This window comes from Bombina bombina, chromosome 1, assembly GCF_027579735.1.
Source record: "Bombina bombina isolate aBomBom1 chromosome 1, aBomBom1.pri, whole genome shotgun sequence".
Lineage (NCBI taxonomy): Eukaryota > Metazoa > Chordata > Amphibia > Anura > Bombinatoridae > Bombina > Bombina bombina.
In genome coordinates this window covers 174,474,611-174,490,475 of record NC_069499.1, presented here as the reverse complement: position 1 = coordinate 174,490,475, position 15,865 = coordinate 174,474,611, and the positions used below count along the sequence as shown (strand labels likewise).

General features: G+C 37.2%; 1 protein-coding gene across 1 annotated transcript in view; it reads left to right on the top strand.

Annotated features, from left to right (window-relative positions):
* Window positions 1-15,865, top strand: part of MIPOL1 (mirror-image polydactyly 1) — a 1,201,709-nt gene that overhangs the window by 657,474 nt on the left and 528,370 nt on the right. Inside the window, exon 7 of the mRNA XM_053697725.1 lies at window positions 761-866. Coding sequence (XP_053553700.1) covers window positions 761-866 — 106 coding nt within the window. The remainder of the gene's footprint in view (window positions 1-760; window positions 867-15,865) is intronic.

The following is a 15,865-nucleotide window of genomic DNA, read 5'->3' as shown; positions in this document are numbered from 1 at the left end:
TTCTTGATTTTGGAAAGAATGACTTGACATCTCTGGATTTGCTATGCTGTCCATATCTAAATATGTTTTGTTTGTTTTAGGGGCCCTGTTTCTGTTTCCATTATCAAAGATTAAGATAGAGCTATTTTAAACAAATTTCCAATTTACTTCCATTATTAAATTTGTATTCTATCTGAATCATGAAAGAAAAAATGGATTTCATGTCCCTTTAAATGATTCTATGAGTCTATTTGGCAATGTATCTTAAAGGGATATAAAACCCAAATTCTTTCTTTCATGATTTCATGATTCAGATAGAACATGCAATTTTAAGCTACTTTCTAATTTACTCCTATTATCATTGTTTCTTCATTCTCTTGGTATATTTTGTTTAATGAGCAGCAACCAGTAGCGTATTGAGTGAGCCAATGACAATCAGTATATATATGCAGCCACCAATCAGCAGCTAGAACCTAGGTTGTTTGCTGCTCCTGAGTTTTCCTAGATAAACCTTTAAGCAAAGGATAACTAGAGAAGGAAGCAAATAATACAAGTACATTGGGAAGTTGTTTAAAATTGTATTCTCTATCAGACTCATGAAAGAAAAATGTTAGTTTTCATGTCCCTTTAAGACAATTAACATGGATTATTAACCTCTTGATTGCCAGGCAGGCCTGAAACATGTTTTAGTCAGAACTATTGTGCAGAAAATTAGTATTACACCTTGTAACTTTACTATGGCGTATAAATAAATATTGCTATATTTTCACTGTTTTCCTAGCTTCAGGAAGCACTGATGACCAGAGAGCGAGAGCTGGAGACATTGAAGCTGGATGCAGAACTACAAGAACAGGCTGCAGAGGCCAGGATTGCAGAGAAGACGGCAGGTAACTCACAGCCTTACGTGGATGGATCAAGTTGTTGCTAAAATGACGTGGCTCAGATAATATGATCTGTATTTACTCAGGGAGGGAAAGGAATGGCTTTTTCTGGGCTTTTTGTTGGTGGTTTGGAGATGCTTGTGTGGCTTCACGTTGTAGATCCTGGTACCGGTATTAACAAGGACTCTACCTGCATTCAGGCTGATTTGGGCATTAAATACCTTGTTAGCACTATGTCAATCCAATCACAAAGAGCGTGTTTGTTTAGTTGTGGAAGGTCCTGAACAAACAGAACAAGGGAAAGGCGGAGGGGAAAAAACAAGCAGCCCAGAAACTGTACTTCAGATGCTTTATCTCTCACTATGCCAAATGCTGGCTTTGTATTTACACTATATAGAGTATATAAGTGATAGCTTTATAGGCATCCGATGCTGTCTTACTATAATGCCCTGGCATAATATCATTCATATCTTCAAAGGGAAATTGAGATATATATATAGTTAAAATGTATTTAAGGCTTAATTCCTCTGAATATGAATTATGTGTAGGTTCTCATAGTTTAGGGTCAATATTGTTATAGTAAACAGATGAAAGTGTTACCTGCCAAGCACAATATCACTATTATCTGGTTTTAAAGGCTGAACTACTAAACAGACTTGATTTAACTCTACAAAAATACCTTAAAGTGAAAGTAAAGTCAGGGGTTGCGCTCTTTATGTATCGAAATTACATAATAACAATAAAGTTAACTTTCATTCATGAATTTTTATACATCTGTTTCTAAATACTTTTTTTCCCTTTCACATTGGCCTGTAGTTATCAAGGTCTGTCGGACCTGATCCGACAGTGCGGATCAGGTCCGACAGACCTCGCTGAATACGGCGAGCAATATGCTCGCCGTATTCAGCAATGCACCAGCAGCACACAAGAGCTGCTGGTGCAACGCCGCCCCCTGCAGACTCGCGGCCAATTGGCCGCCAGCAGGGGGGTGTAAATCAACCCGATCGTACTGCTTTACTGCAATGTCTTTGTGACCGCTGCTTCATAACTGCTGTTTCTGGTGAGGCTCCATTCGGAGCTTGATACATATGCCCCATAGTGTGCAAACCGCTAATCGTTCCTCCACCCGTGTTAAAAAAAATTATTTATTTTGCTGTGACGAATTGATCGGTATCTTACCGATTGGCTCCCCCATTGGCGTCTCCAGCATCAAGAACAGCGCCCACGTGTTCTAATGCGCATGCGGCTAACTCCGAACTCACTCTGTTTCCTAAAGCGCGTTCATGCTAGCCGCATGCGAATTGACAAAGGGAATCCTGCTCTTTCGTCATACAAGTTACACAGAGCTTGCGAGCATAGCGATCACCTGAAGTAGTGTTATATCTTACAGTAAGTATAGAATTTTAAAACGGCATCATTAGAAAAATAAATCGATATGTAATATGCAGTTATTTCAACATTATATCCTCAAATTGTGCACTTTAAGACACCCTCTTCACTCGATCTATGCTGAAACTCTAAACCAGAGCTTTCCAAACTTTTCATGTTGGCGACACACTTTTTAGACCTACATCATTTCGCGACACAGTAATTCAGTTGTACTGGCAAACAGGAGGTTAAACTAACTTGTTTTAAGAGATACGGACACATACATAAATGATATAATAATGAAATGTATTTACAAGTAACAGTAAGTATGTGCAAGAATTAAAAAAAGTTTAATAACACCAATAGCTACTTACTATTTTAATGGGATGTATGAGGTTGATGGGATGAACACAATTTCTGAATATTTGGTGGAATATTAGCTAAAGACACTCGCATTTAATCATCAAGCATTTTTAAGCTTCCCCTTCCTATCCATATATCAGGAGCAGCAATGCACTACTGGGAGCTAGCTGCAGAAAAAAACCCACTGACTTCTGACTTCAGCTCAGCGTTTAAGCTGCCACCCTAAGAGCTCTGTGAGTCCGATTGACTACTGCCTGCGCTGCAAACACACTGCTGTCCCACTCACTGACTACACATGCAGTCACGAGTCAATTAAGGAGACTATGCGTGCAGTCAGGAGCCAATGTGCCGCCAATGGGAATAGTTTCAGTTCCCACTGAGCTGCACCAATAGGTTAAGATGATCTGTGACCCCCTAGGTATCAATCACGTGTCAACCATGTGATATGCATAGCAGGCAGGCGGAAAGTCAGAAACCAAAAAAAAAATTTTAAAAAAATTGGTGCTGAAGCAGGGACACACCAACACACTGCCGCCGACACACTAGTGTGTCCCGACACACAGTTTGGAAAGCACTGCTCTAAACAATGAATCAAGTGATTCATTGATAGTATGTATCTCAGCGTAGTGAGGGTAAGTGCACATGCGCAAATTTTAGATTGTCGGGTATGAGCGCGCATCATTACGCAATTTACTGTTCTGTCCGTTCAACTGTGAAAAAGGCATAAACCCGGAAGAATGCGAGGGGGCGGAGGAACACACTGCACAATGCGAACGGTAAAAATAAATTTATTTACAGATACTTATGTTTTTGGCAAAAGAAAAGTTAGCGACTTGAGTGTTTATTAGGAAGGCTAACTGCAGCTTGATTCACTGGAAGCAAAATTAACTTTCACTTTAAACAAATAATAAAAAATAAATCTGTAGTCTGTCCATGTTTCGACTTTAAAAATAGGCATCCTTTTTTTTTTTTTTAAGCAGAAAAATGATTTCATGGTCATTCTTTACGTATTACTGAGACGATGATAGTAAAGAGAAAGAAAAAAAAAAGTAATTATGAATGTCTTGTGCACACAGATACCAAACATATATTATAATTACACAAAGCTAGCACAAGCTGTACATAGGCGTCATTTCCAAGACCTGCACAGTCATGCAATCTTTATGACTGATATAAAGGAATACTTTAGTTTAGTTATCAGATCTTAAAGGGACAGTAAACACCTTGTATTAATAAGACACTTCTGTTGTGTTGCTATAAAACAAAATCCTTTTTACTGTAATTATTTTTTCAATACCAAAACTCCACCCACTTTTTGCCTTATTTGGAAGAGAAAATTTGGGCTTAAGTTCAGACAACACGGCTAGCCACTGTCATAAGGTTAGTATAAAATGCATTTATTTGCAGCTGTTATCTGATGCAGCCAATTAGGGGGAAATGTGTAGCTGAGTTAGCCTTGATAAATCAGCAGGGTGCATTTCAAGTTCTTAGAATTAGAAATTGCTCATTTTTAGAGCTAAATTACATGAAGAGGGGCAAAATAAATGTTGAAAATATATGGCAATGTTTTAATATGCATAAATAAACATTTTATATAAAAATCTCAAGTTGTTTACTGTCCCTTAAAGTCTAGTCTCTCAACCTGTGGTATGTTTACCCCTGGGGGTACTTGAGGCATTTGCAAGAGGAACACCCGATGTTGCTAAGGTAAACATAACATAAATCACAGAAATTTGTATTTCTCACTTCCACCCTCAAGCACTTCTAACAGGGCCAATTGTGACAATTTTACCGTCTAGGTTGGTCCACTGCTCAATTATTGATTCTCAGATAGCTAACTCCTTAGAATCTTGCCTGTCAGTGACGTTTTAGTACTTGAATTAAGCTTCGCTGTGACACAGGGAACGTGTATTACTGTCATAAAGTGTCACACAGAAACCAGTGACAGTTAAATGAAAACATAAAACATGATCCAATAACCGTATATTTTCTCTGGATAATAAATCTGATACACGTTTCTTGAAATTGTGTTATATGCATGACTTTTATTTTTCCTTATATGAGAGTTTGATATCAATAATAAAAAAGAAGATATTTTACCTCAAATTCTCTTCAGTAGCCAAATCCGATTGTAAATGGACTTTAAGTAGCCAATTGGAATGCTAGACCTCGGACTTGCAAAGGAGCGTGCATCTGGCATGTGCATATTATATCCCTCCTCAGTTTAAGGAAGTATACTATGAAATCTCATGATATTTCAGTGAGATCTCACAAGATCACAAAAAAGCCTGACATCAGCACTGATGAAGCTGATGGGTTTTGTTTTGTTTTTCAGCATGCTGCTGATAGTAGCTGAAGGATAACTGTTCATAGAGCTCTTACTATTGTGAACTGAACAAATGTTGAGGTAAAATATCTTCCTTTTTCATATAGAGATGTTCAGGTGATATTTTCTTGCCAGCTTTTAACAACTGTACAACATCATTTTCAAGGGATTTAGCATATGATTACTATCCCTTTACTATTTCAGGTGTAAACTATCCCACAAATCCCACTGCAGGGAGCTGAGTTAAAGGGACATAATGACCAGCGACATACCCTGTTTTTTGAATGGGGCTTGCTTTTCTAATAGTGTGGCTCTCGCCATCAGCGGCGAGACTGCGCTATTCTAGGAGGCCTGCTGGAGGGAGGCTGTTATAGCGCGGTCTTGCCGCTGGTTGTTAAGGAATTAAAAATATGCCAGGGTCGTACTACCTCAGGCTGCTATTTAGCAGGAGTGAAAAAAGGCTGCTTTAGCATTTCCTTCCAATAATGAGATCAGCACCATGTGCATGTGCCAGGTAGTTAGGGTGCTTGATTGTAAGTTACACATACCTCCTATTCAACCTCTCCTAACATGATTGGCTCTTAGCAAGTGCACATGTTGCCAAGCTCATGTTTGGTAGAAAAGACGATATCAGCCTCTTCTGTTTAACACATTTTACATGGTACAGCATTTAGAAAAAAGTATACTGAGGGCTGAGGTCAATGTCTCTTCATTTTATATATGACTGTACTGTGGCTCTAATCTCTGTAAACATTTCTAAAGTGGATTTAGAGATCGCCCATTTCATATCCTTTCCAATATTTTACTCCATGGTTTGCCAACTGGTGTCTAATGGGCAATGCGTCCCTCTGTTGTAGTTTTTTCGTGGCTCCTGGAAACAAATAACAATGTGTGCTTTGAGGACTTTTGGTAGGTGGGCAAACATGATGGTCACAATTCAAAAACGCCCACGAGAGTATGCAGCCACCTTACATAAAAATCTGGTCCTGCCATTGGACATTTTTAGGAAATATTTTATATGTCTTTAATATGCATAAATGCATATGCTGCCCTTAAAGGGACATTATACACTCATTTTTTCTTTGCATAAATGTTTTGTAGATGATCTATTTATATAGCCCATAAAGTTTTTTTTTTTAAATTAATGTATAGTTTTGCTTATTTTTAAATAACATTGCTCTGATTTTCAGACTCCTAACCAAGCCCCAAAGTTTTATGTGAATACGCTCGACTACCTACTCCAGCTTGCTCCTGTTTGTGTAAAGGGTCTTTTCATATGCAAAAGAAGGGGGAGGGGGGGAGAGTCTTATTTGCCACTTGCAGTGGGCTTTCCAGCTACCTTTTCAATAGAGCCAAACTGACAGCTTCTAAGTAAGTTTTTAAACCATTTTATACTGGATTTTTATATCAGTATCTGTGCATATTATTCTTTATAGTAGTGTCTATTACATGCAGTTATATGAAAATGAGTGTATACTGTCCCTTTAAGGCTTCTAACCTATTGATCTGCAACCCCGATATATTAAGCTGACCATTACTGTTTTACTACTTATTACAGTTTTTAGTTTATAATACACTTTACATTTCCTAACAGATGATTTGTCTTTTCTTATCCATATTAGATAACATGGGATCGTATAAGAGCTACTAACTGGTTAAAAGCCTTCCAGCCTTGATTTCTTTCATACAGGTGTTAAAAGTCCACAATCCATTACTCCTGGGAAATACTCTTCTCTACCACTAGGAGGAGGAAAAGATTCCCAAACCCCAAGAGTCATATAAACCCCTCCCACCTCATACATACCATATTCTCTACTACTTTGCCTCTGCTGGAGGTGGTTGAAGAATGAAGATGTGCATTTAATTTTTCAGAGAAAGGGATTTTCAATCTATGTTGATACCCAGTTTCCACTCAGCGTACACTGCTTGTCAGAGAGATGTAAAATAAAATTTTCATAAACCTTCCATAATTGGTCGCAGGGACTTGTCTTTTGCCTCCCTTTATGGATCTATAATATACTCCTATTCCTTAAACCTCTGCTGATATGTTTCAGTACTGGTTTGGCTGTCTGCTGCTTCTTTGCTGGTGGACGAGTGTCTATTGGTAATTATAATTTATCATAGATTTTAGACACACTATAGCTATGTTATGGGCACTTTTTACATTTGTATATATTTGCTAATAATATATGGCCCTGGGACAGAGAATCTTTTACACTATTCCCTTATTGTTTTGCATGTGTCCGCTTTTTTGGCACACTTAGGCTTTTGCACGCCGGCTCTTAGGTTTACGTGCATTGCAGTTGCGCAAGTCAGGTTAAGGCACGTCCCTTTAGTTATTCTTTAGTTCTTTCACGTGTCGGCCAGTTAACGCACGTCGGATTAGCACATTTTCGTCCTCGGCTATGCGCACGTCAAGTTTTGGCCCGCTAAAATTCCTTTTAGCTGCAATTTTTTTGACTTGCGTTATTCCTTTCTGATGAGTGCTATTATTTATGTGGCTCATGTTTAGAATTGTTAATGCAATCAGATAAACCTTATGCTGTTTCCTTGGGTATTGCCCCATCTTCTGTTTGTTCATTACAGTAGAATACTGAAATAGTTTCACCTACTGTAAAAAATTTTTTTTATCAAGGCTGCAGTTTCTGAGTTGCTGGCTGCTGTCCCGTCTTCAAATATGCGTAAAAGGACAGTTTAGATTTTACCTTCTACAAGTTAATTGGGGTTGGGGATTTAATTTCTCATATTTTTTTTTATTTTGTTTTAAATCCCTCCCTTTATGTTATTACTCGTGGACACCACAGCTTGGAAAATTCCCAGTAGTAATGGCCCATGGACTCTCACCTCCTGTATGAAAGAAAACATAATTTATACTTACCTGATAAATTCATTTTTTTTTTATGGTGGTGAGAATTTGTGAGTCCTCATCCTTATCTTTTTTGGGGGGGTTAGTTTTTTTCTTCAGCACACTTTTTTCCCTACCTTTTTTATGGCTCTTATTTCTTTTTCTTACCTCACTTTGCTTGACTATAAGTTAGAATGAGGTATGTGTGAGGAGGAGTTTTATAGGGTTCTTGGGGTTTGGGAATCTTTGCCTCCTCCTAGTGGTAGAGAAGAGTAATTCAAAGGAGTAATAGATTGTGTACTCTCACCTCCATGAAATAAATTAATTTATCAGGTGAGCATAAATTTTTTCTTTGCTGCTATTTTGTTATTTCTGTTTATATATGTTATAAGAGTCTGACAAAAAAAAAAAAAATACTGTACTCCCTTTAATGTGTTCCCAATGATCCATTTTGTATTGAGGTTAATGCAATGTATTTACAAGTTGCATTTGCTTTAATAATATAAATGAGTCATAGCATCATGTTAGAGAAACAAGTACACACTTAAATATTCAAATACAATAAACTGCTTTTTGGTGAAGCCTTTAGGTATTCCCCTCCACTCAATAGGCCTCTTTTGGACCTCTGCTTAACAATTTATTCCTGAATAATGGAAGTAATAATTTGAAGTCCTTAGGCTACAGGGTACATAATCACATATGGTTCATGAGATATAAGTAAAAGTGTTAGGAAAGAAGCTAAAACAAAGTTATGTATTATTATTAAGTATGATATACCTGCTTAACAGGCTTTATCTACTTATATAACAGAACTTAGAAACTGCTCTCTAGCATAATGAGAGTAAGGCCTCATGTATAACAAGATCAAGGATATTTCAAAACTTAATGTAGCTATAGAACATATCTAGTTCTAAAATACCCACTGCTATAAGATTGACTTAAACAAGTTTAAATATAAAACTCAAGCGCCCCTTATGACATTGAGCCCTAACGTAAGACATTGGGAAGACCCTACTGAAAACCTTACGGCTAGATTTGGAGTTTTGTCGGTAAAGACCTGCAGTGCTAACGAGCCTTTTTTTTCCAGCGCACCCTTAAATCAACGATGGTATTACGAGTTGTCTGAATGGCTGCGTTAGCCTCAGAAAAGTGAGCGTTGAGCCAAATTTAGCTCCACTTCAACCCTCAATGCCAGCGTTGCTTACGGTAGCGGTAAGCTAGAAAAACGTGCTCGTGCACGATATCCCCATAGGAAACAATGGGGCAGAATCTGCTGAAAAAAAACCTAACACCTGCAAAAAAGCAGCGTTCAGCTCCTAACGCAGCCCCATTGTTTCCTATGGGGAAACACTTTCTAAGTCTACACCTAACACCCTAACATGAACCCCGAGTCTAAAGACCCCTAATCTTACACTTATTAACCCCTAATCTGCCGCCCCTGCTATCGCTGACACCTGCATTATACTATTAACCCCTAATCTGCCACTCCGGACACCGCCGCCACCTACATTATAGCTATGAACCCCTAATCTGCTGTCCCTAACATCGCCGACACCTATATTATATTTATTAACCCCTAATCTGCCCCCCCAACGTCGCCACCACCTACCTACACTTATTAACCCCTAATCTGCCGACCGGACATCGCCGCCACTATAATAAATGTATTAACCCCTAAACCGCCGCACTCCCGCCTCGCAAACACTATAATAAATTGTATTAACCCCTAATCTGCTCTCCCTAACATCGCCGCCACCTACCTACAATTATTAACCCCTAAACTGCCGCCCCCAATGTCGCCGCTACTATAATAAAGTTATTAACCCCTAAACCTAACCCTAACACCCCCCTAAATTAAATATAATTTAAATAAAACGAACTAAAATTACTATCATTAAATAAATGAATCCTATTTAAAACTAAATACTTACCTATAAAATAAACTAATAGTTACATTGTAGCTATTTTAGGATTTATATTTATTTTACAGGCAACTTTGTATTTATTTTAACTAGGTAGAATAGCTATTAAATAGTTAATAACTATTTAATAGCTACCTAGTTAAAATAATTACAAAATTACCTGTAAAATAAATCCTAACCTAAGTTACAAATACACCTAACACTACACTATAAATAAATTAATTAAATAAATTGAGAACAACATAGAAAAGGAAGTGGGGATTTCACAATAAGAAATTCCCAAAAGTCTAGGTAAATCCAGCACAACTGTAAAATTGAATAAAAGCGCTACAAAAAGCTTGTATATCAAAAACAATGTAAATATTTATTAAACAAATGCACAATACACACATTCACATTCATACAGGGGATCCCACACAAAGCAGTATTTATGAAGTACTGGCCAAAAAATTATTATCTGGTGCACCAGGGGAAATAGACCAAAAACAGTCCATTTAAAACTTGCAGGTATTTGTAATCCAATAAGTGCAGCGTTAATGCAAGAAATGGATGCAGTTATACAGTCCCCGGTGTATAAAAACCAGTTACTTCAGACTTGAACCCCCAGAGTTACTGAGTCGGTTGGTGCTTAAAAGACATAGCATAGGAGGAGCAATAGAAACACGCGTCTTTATTCAAAGGTGCTGTATTCCTTTAAGACAGTGATATTCGGTGTACAGATGCGTATAACATATTCTACCTGTATTTGTTCACGCGGTCGCTCCTCCTAGCTGCCTTGTTCATAGAGTGTCCAGACATCAGGGGTAAGTCACGATGAGCAGGGGATCTGCTGTAAGGGCTGCCAAGCACGACGAGTCCAAACGCTCGTTTCGCTCCTTCAGTCAGTGCAGCATGGAGCTTCTTCCAGGTGCTAACGACACCTTGATTACCTGCCTTTTTATTGGATACCGGTTTCCAGAGTCCTTTCAATTTGATGAAATTTATGTCAATCACAATTAGCCGTTGTTGCAATGTCTTTGCAATTGTTACTTTTAAATACAGCTAAATTCAGGGCTTCTCAAGTAACCAAGGTGAGGTATTCAATAGCAGAAGTTGGTTGTATACAATTAAATGATTCAGATACTCACTCACACACACATCCGCAACAAATCATATATACAAAATATGCTAAAAACAGTTTTATTTTAATACACCATTGTGCAATATTTAAAAGACAATACTTAATTATAATGTTATGTGTGTCAAATTATTCTAACAGCAAATATGTGCATTTTAGCTCATCATAGTAGTATATATTTACACTTTTGATTTATTTTATTACTTTTGAGAACCCACTATCCATACACATATGGAAATAAATGGAGATGTGCAGATAAAGTAAGGTATAAGGAATTAGCCTAAAAAGGAAGCAAATTCCAATTTTTCATTTAAGCCATTAGGAGATAGAGTGTTTAGTTTGTACATCCATCTTGTTTCTTTTTGTAAAAGAATTTTATCAATGTCCCCCCCGCGCATGCTCAGTTTGACTGATTCTATTCCAATGAAGTGGAGTTCATCAATTTTTGATTTGTGAAATTGAGCAAAATGTCTCGCCACTGGGCTGTCAATATTGAAGTCCTTTATATCGTCTCTATGTTCTGTAATGCGGGAGCGTAATTCTCTAAAAGTTTTACCCACATAAAAGCATTTACACGAGCAATAGAGAAGATATATGACTCCTTTTGTGGAACAATTAATAAAAGAATTGATTTTATATGTGACACCTGTATTCGTGCTAAAAGTCTTAGTTTTCTGCACGAATTGACAGCAGACACAGTGATTACAGGGGGAACTGCCGACTATTTTTTGGGCATTGCGTTCTAACCATTTAGATGTAGCCACTTTGTTAAATTCGCTCTTAACAAGGAGATCTTTCAAATTGTTAGGTCTCCTTGCTGTCATTAGGGGATAGTCCCCCACATGTTGGTGTAATGTAGAATCATTAGTCAGCAAATGCCAGTTATTGTTAAGAATACTTTTAACTTTACTCCAATGGGCATTATATTTAGTAATAAATCTGATTTTAGTGTCTTCCACATTCTCACTTTTGGTATTCTTTTTGTACAGAAGATCTTTTCTTTGATGCTGAGATGCTTTATAGAGTGCTCTTTTTACACATCTTTTTGAATAGCCTCTCTCAAGGAAACGAGTCGCCATATCTTTGGCCTGTTGTTTAAAGGTTTGATCTCCAGAGCAGATTCTGCGAAGGCGCAGAAATTGCCCATAGGGAATACCCCTCTTAAGATTTTCAGGATGATGACTCGTTCCCAAAAGAAGGCTATTAGTTGCAGTCGGCTTTCGAAACACTTCTGTTTCAATTTTGCCTTCGTTCTTACTAATTTTTAAGTCCAAAAAATTGATGGTAGTAGAATCATAACTACAAGTTAAGAAGATATTTAAATTATTCTTATTCAGGAGGGAAACAAATTTAAGTAGATCCTCCTCACTGCCATCCCATAGCAGGAGGATATCATCCACATATCTGATCCAGAGGGCTACATGCGCCTCAACTATGTCAGAATGCTCACCAAAAACAATTTGATCTTCCCATCCACCAAGGTGTAAACAGGCATATGTTGGGGCGCATGTAGCCCCCATTGCTGTCCCTTGTTTCTGTTTATAGTATTTGCCATCAAAAATAAAAATATTGTTTTCCAGAACAAATTTCAAAAGTTTACTTACAAATTTAGAATGTTTGCTATAGCCCACTCCTCTTGTATTGAGAAATTTTTCACAAGTTGCAATTCCAATAGAGTGGGGAATTGAAGAATATAAGGATTCAACATCCAACGAGACCAAAATGGTCTTGTCAGAAACATTGATTCCATCGAGTTTTTTAATCACATCTGTTGAATCTTGGACAAAGGTACGTAAGTCATTTACAAACGGCTGTAAAAACCTATCAACATAGTTACTTATTCCTTCAGTGGGGCCCCCCATTCCAGAGATGATGGGGCGTCCAGGTGGATTTTTAATGGATTTATGTAACTTTGGTATCCAGTAGAAAACTGGTGTTTTTGGTTTGTGACTATACAGGAAGCCAAACTCTTGGCTTGTAATCAAATTATTTCTACGTGCTTCATTTAGTAAAAAAAGAAGTTCATTGTGAGATCTATGAAATTCTTCAAAAGAAGATTTGGCATATTGTGTTTCATCAAGTAATTGCCGCATTGCCTCTTTGATGTAGTATTCTTGAGTAAGAATGACAACATTACCCCCCTTGTCGGCCGGTTTTATGACCAATTCCTGATGATTAATCAGTTCTTTAAGGGCTCTACGTTCAGATTTAGTAAGATTATCATTGACAATCTTTGTAGTTTGAATTTGTGTCAACTCCTGGGAGACATTTTGAACAAAAACCGAAATATTTGGAATGGAAGAAAAAGAGGGCATGTAAGTAGATTTTTTCTTTAAATCTGTTTTTGGAAGGATATCTGTAATTTCATTACTCTGTTCGTAGAGAAGAGTCTCCAGACAATTCAGAGTATCTCTCTCTTTTCTACAGGCCAGATCTACTTGTATTTTTGGCGTCATTATCTTTTTTAAAGCGAGTTTTCTCGCAAAAAGATGTAAGTCCTTGGTGACCTCAAATAGATCTAGACTATTAGAAGGGCAAAAACTAAGTCCCTTTTCCAGTACCTTTATATGTTCGCGATTTAGGGGGAATGAGGAAAGGTTGACAATACCCATTTTATGAGAGGGGTGTGGGCCTAGAAGTGAGTCACTTTCCTCTTCTAGTTGTATCTCATACGATTTCTGGTCATCATATATTGTCCCTGATGTCGTCTGTTCCCCCTCCCTCTTCCTTCTCTCCTCTCTTGGGATTGCCCTCCCGTGCCTCCTCCTCCCACCTCGTCTAGTCCTACCCCTAAAGGGTGCATACGTTGGTTATTTGAATCATTATTTTTATTTTCACCATCAGAATCCATATCAGAATTATCTGTACCTGAATCATAGTAATTTCTTGTGTTAATTCTATTCCTATATATATAGATTTTATTTCTCCTATAGTCTTCCTGATCTCTTATTAATTTCCTCCTCTTACGTGTTTTTAATTCCCCTTGTAATTTTTCTATAAGTTTTTGTGTCTCTTTATTTAATTTCTCAAATGATGTGTCATTTTCAAATTTGTGCAAACATCCGTACACATCATCCACATCTTTTTTACATTTTTCCAGTTTTTTACCATCTTCCTCTATTATTAATGCAATCAGATCAAGTGAGCATTTTGTTAATATTTCATTCCATTTAGCTATAAATTCATTATCCGCATCTACACCTCGCAAGTTAATGCCGGGGTCTAGGCGGATTCTCAGACCTCTAGGAATTATCTCCATCTTTAAATAGTTAGTAAGACTTTGATGTTCCCATTTAATTTTTATTTGTTTTGTCAATTTTTTCTTGTACAATTTGAATGCAGAAACAACATCATGTATGGCCTCATCGTCTCCCTCTATCTGCACATCTCCAGTCATTGTAAAGGCTTCATTAATATCAGTAGACCAACGTTCATCCGATAATTTGAATGCCATATTTAAGAGAGATATATATAAATATAGGGTCTCAAAATTGTGATTTGGCAACAAAGCTTTTAATCATTAAGATAATTTTTATAACAATGAAACAATGCCTTGTAATTAATATTTCAATATTTTTAGAAGGTGCAAACTCAGAAACTCCAAGGTAAAAAATACTCTTATTTGGAGCTAATGGATATAGTAAACAAAAGAAACACAAAAGGTGAGAGTTGCACACTAATAAGTAATTAACTAGAGAACAGGTGCTTCCTAGAAAGATACATATGAGAACAACATAGAAAAGGAAGTGGGGATTTCACAATAAGAAATTCCCAAAAGTCTAGGTAAATCCAGCACAACTGTAAAATTGAATAAAAGCGCTACAAAAAGCTTGTATGTCAAAAACAATGTAAATATTTATTAAACAAATGCACAATACACACATTCACATTCATACAGGGGATCCCACACAAAGCAGTATTTATGAAGTACTGGCCAAAAAATTATTATCTGGTGCACCAGGGGAAATAGACCAAAAACAGTCCATTTAAAACTTGCAGGTATTTGTAATCCAATAAGTGCAGCGTTAATGCAAGAAATGGATGCAGTTATACAGTCCCCGGTGTATAAAAACCAGTTACTTCAGACTTGAACCCCCAGAGTTACTGAGTCGGTTGGTGCTTAAAAGACATAGCATAGGAGGAGCTTGGCAGCCCTTACAGCAGATCCCCTGCTCATCGTGACTTACCCCTGATGTCTGGACACTCTATGAACAAGGCAGCTAGGAGGAGCGACCGCGTGAACAAATACAGGTAGAATATGTTATACGCATCTGTACACCGAATATCACTGTCTTAAAGGAATACAGCACCTGTGAATAAAGACGCGTGTTTCTATTGCTCCTCCTATGCTATGTCTTTTAAGCACCAACCGACTCAGTAACTCTGGGGGTTCAAGTCTGAAGTAACTGGTTTTTATACACCGGGGACTGTATAACTGCATCCATTTCTTGCATTAACGCTGCACTTATTGGATTACAAATACCTGCAAGTTTTAAATGGACTGTTTTTGGTCTATTTCCCCTGGTGCACCAGATAATAATTTTTTGGCCAGTACTTCATAAATACTGCTTTGTGTGGGATCCCCTGTATGAATGTGAATGTGTGTATTGTGCATTTGTTTAATAAATATTTACATTGTTTTTGACATACAAGCTTTTTGTAGCGCTTTTATTCAATTTTACAGTTGTGCTGGATTTACCTAGACTTTTGGGAATTTCTTATTGTGAAATCCCCACTTCCTTTTCTATGTTGTTCTCATATGTATCTTTCTAGGAAGCACCTGTTCTCTAGTTAATTACTTATTAGTGTGCAACTCTCACCTTTTGTGTTTCTTTTGTAATTAAATAAATTACCTACAATTATCTAAACTAAAATACAATTCAATAAACTAAACTATAATACAAAAAAACACTAAATTACAAAAAATAAAAAAATCTTACAAGAATTTTAATCTAATTACACCTAATCTAAGCCCCCTAATAAAATAAAAAAGCCCCCCAAAATAATAAAATGCCCTACCCTATACTAAATTACAAAGTAATCAGCTCTTTTACCAGCCCTTAA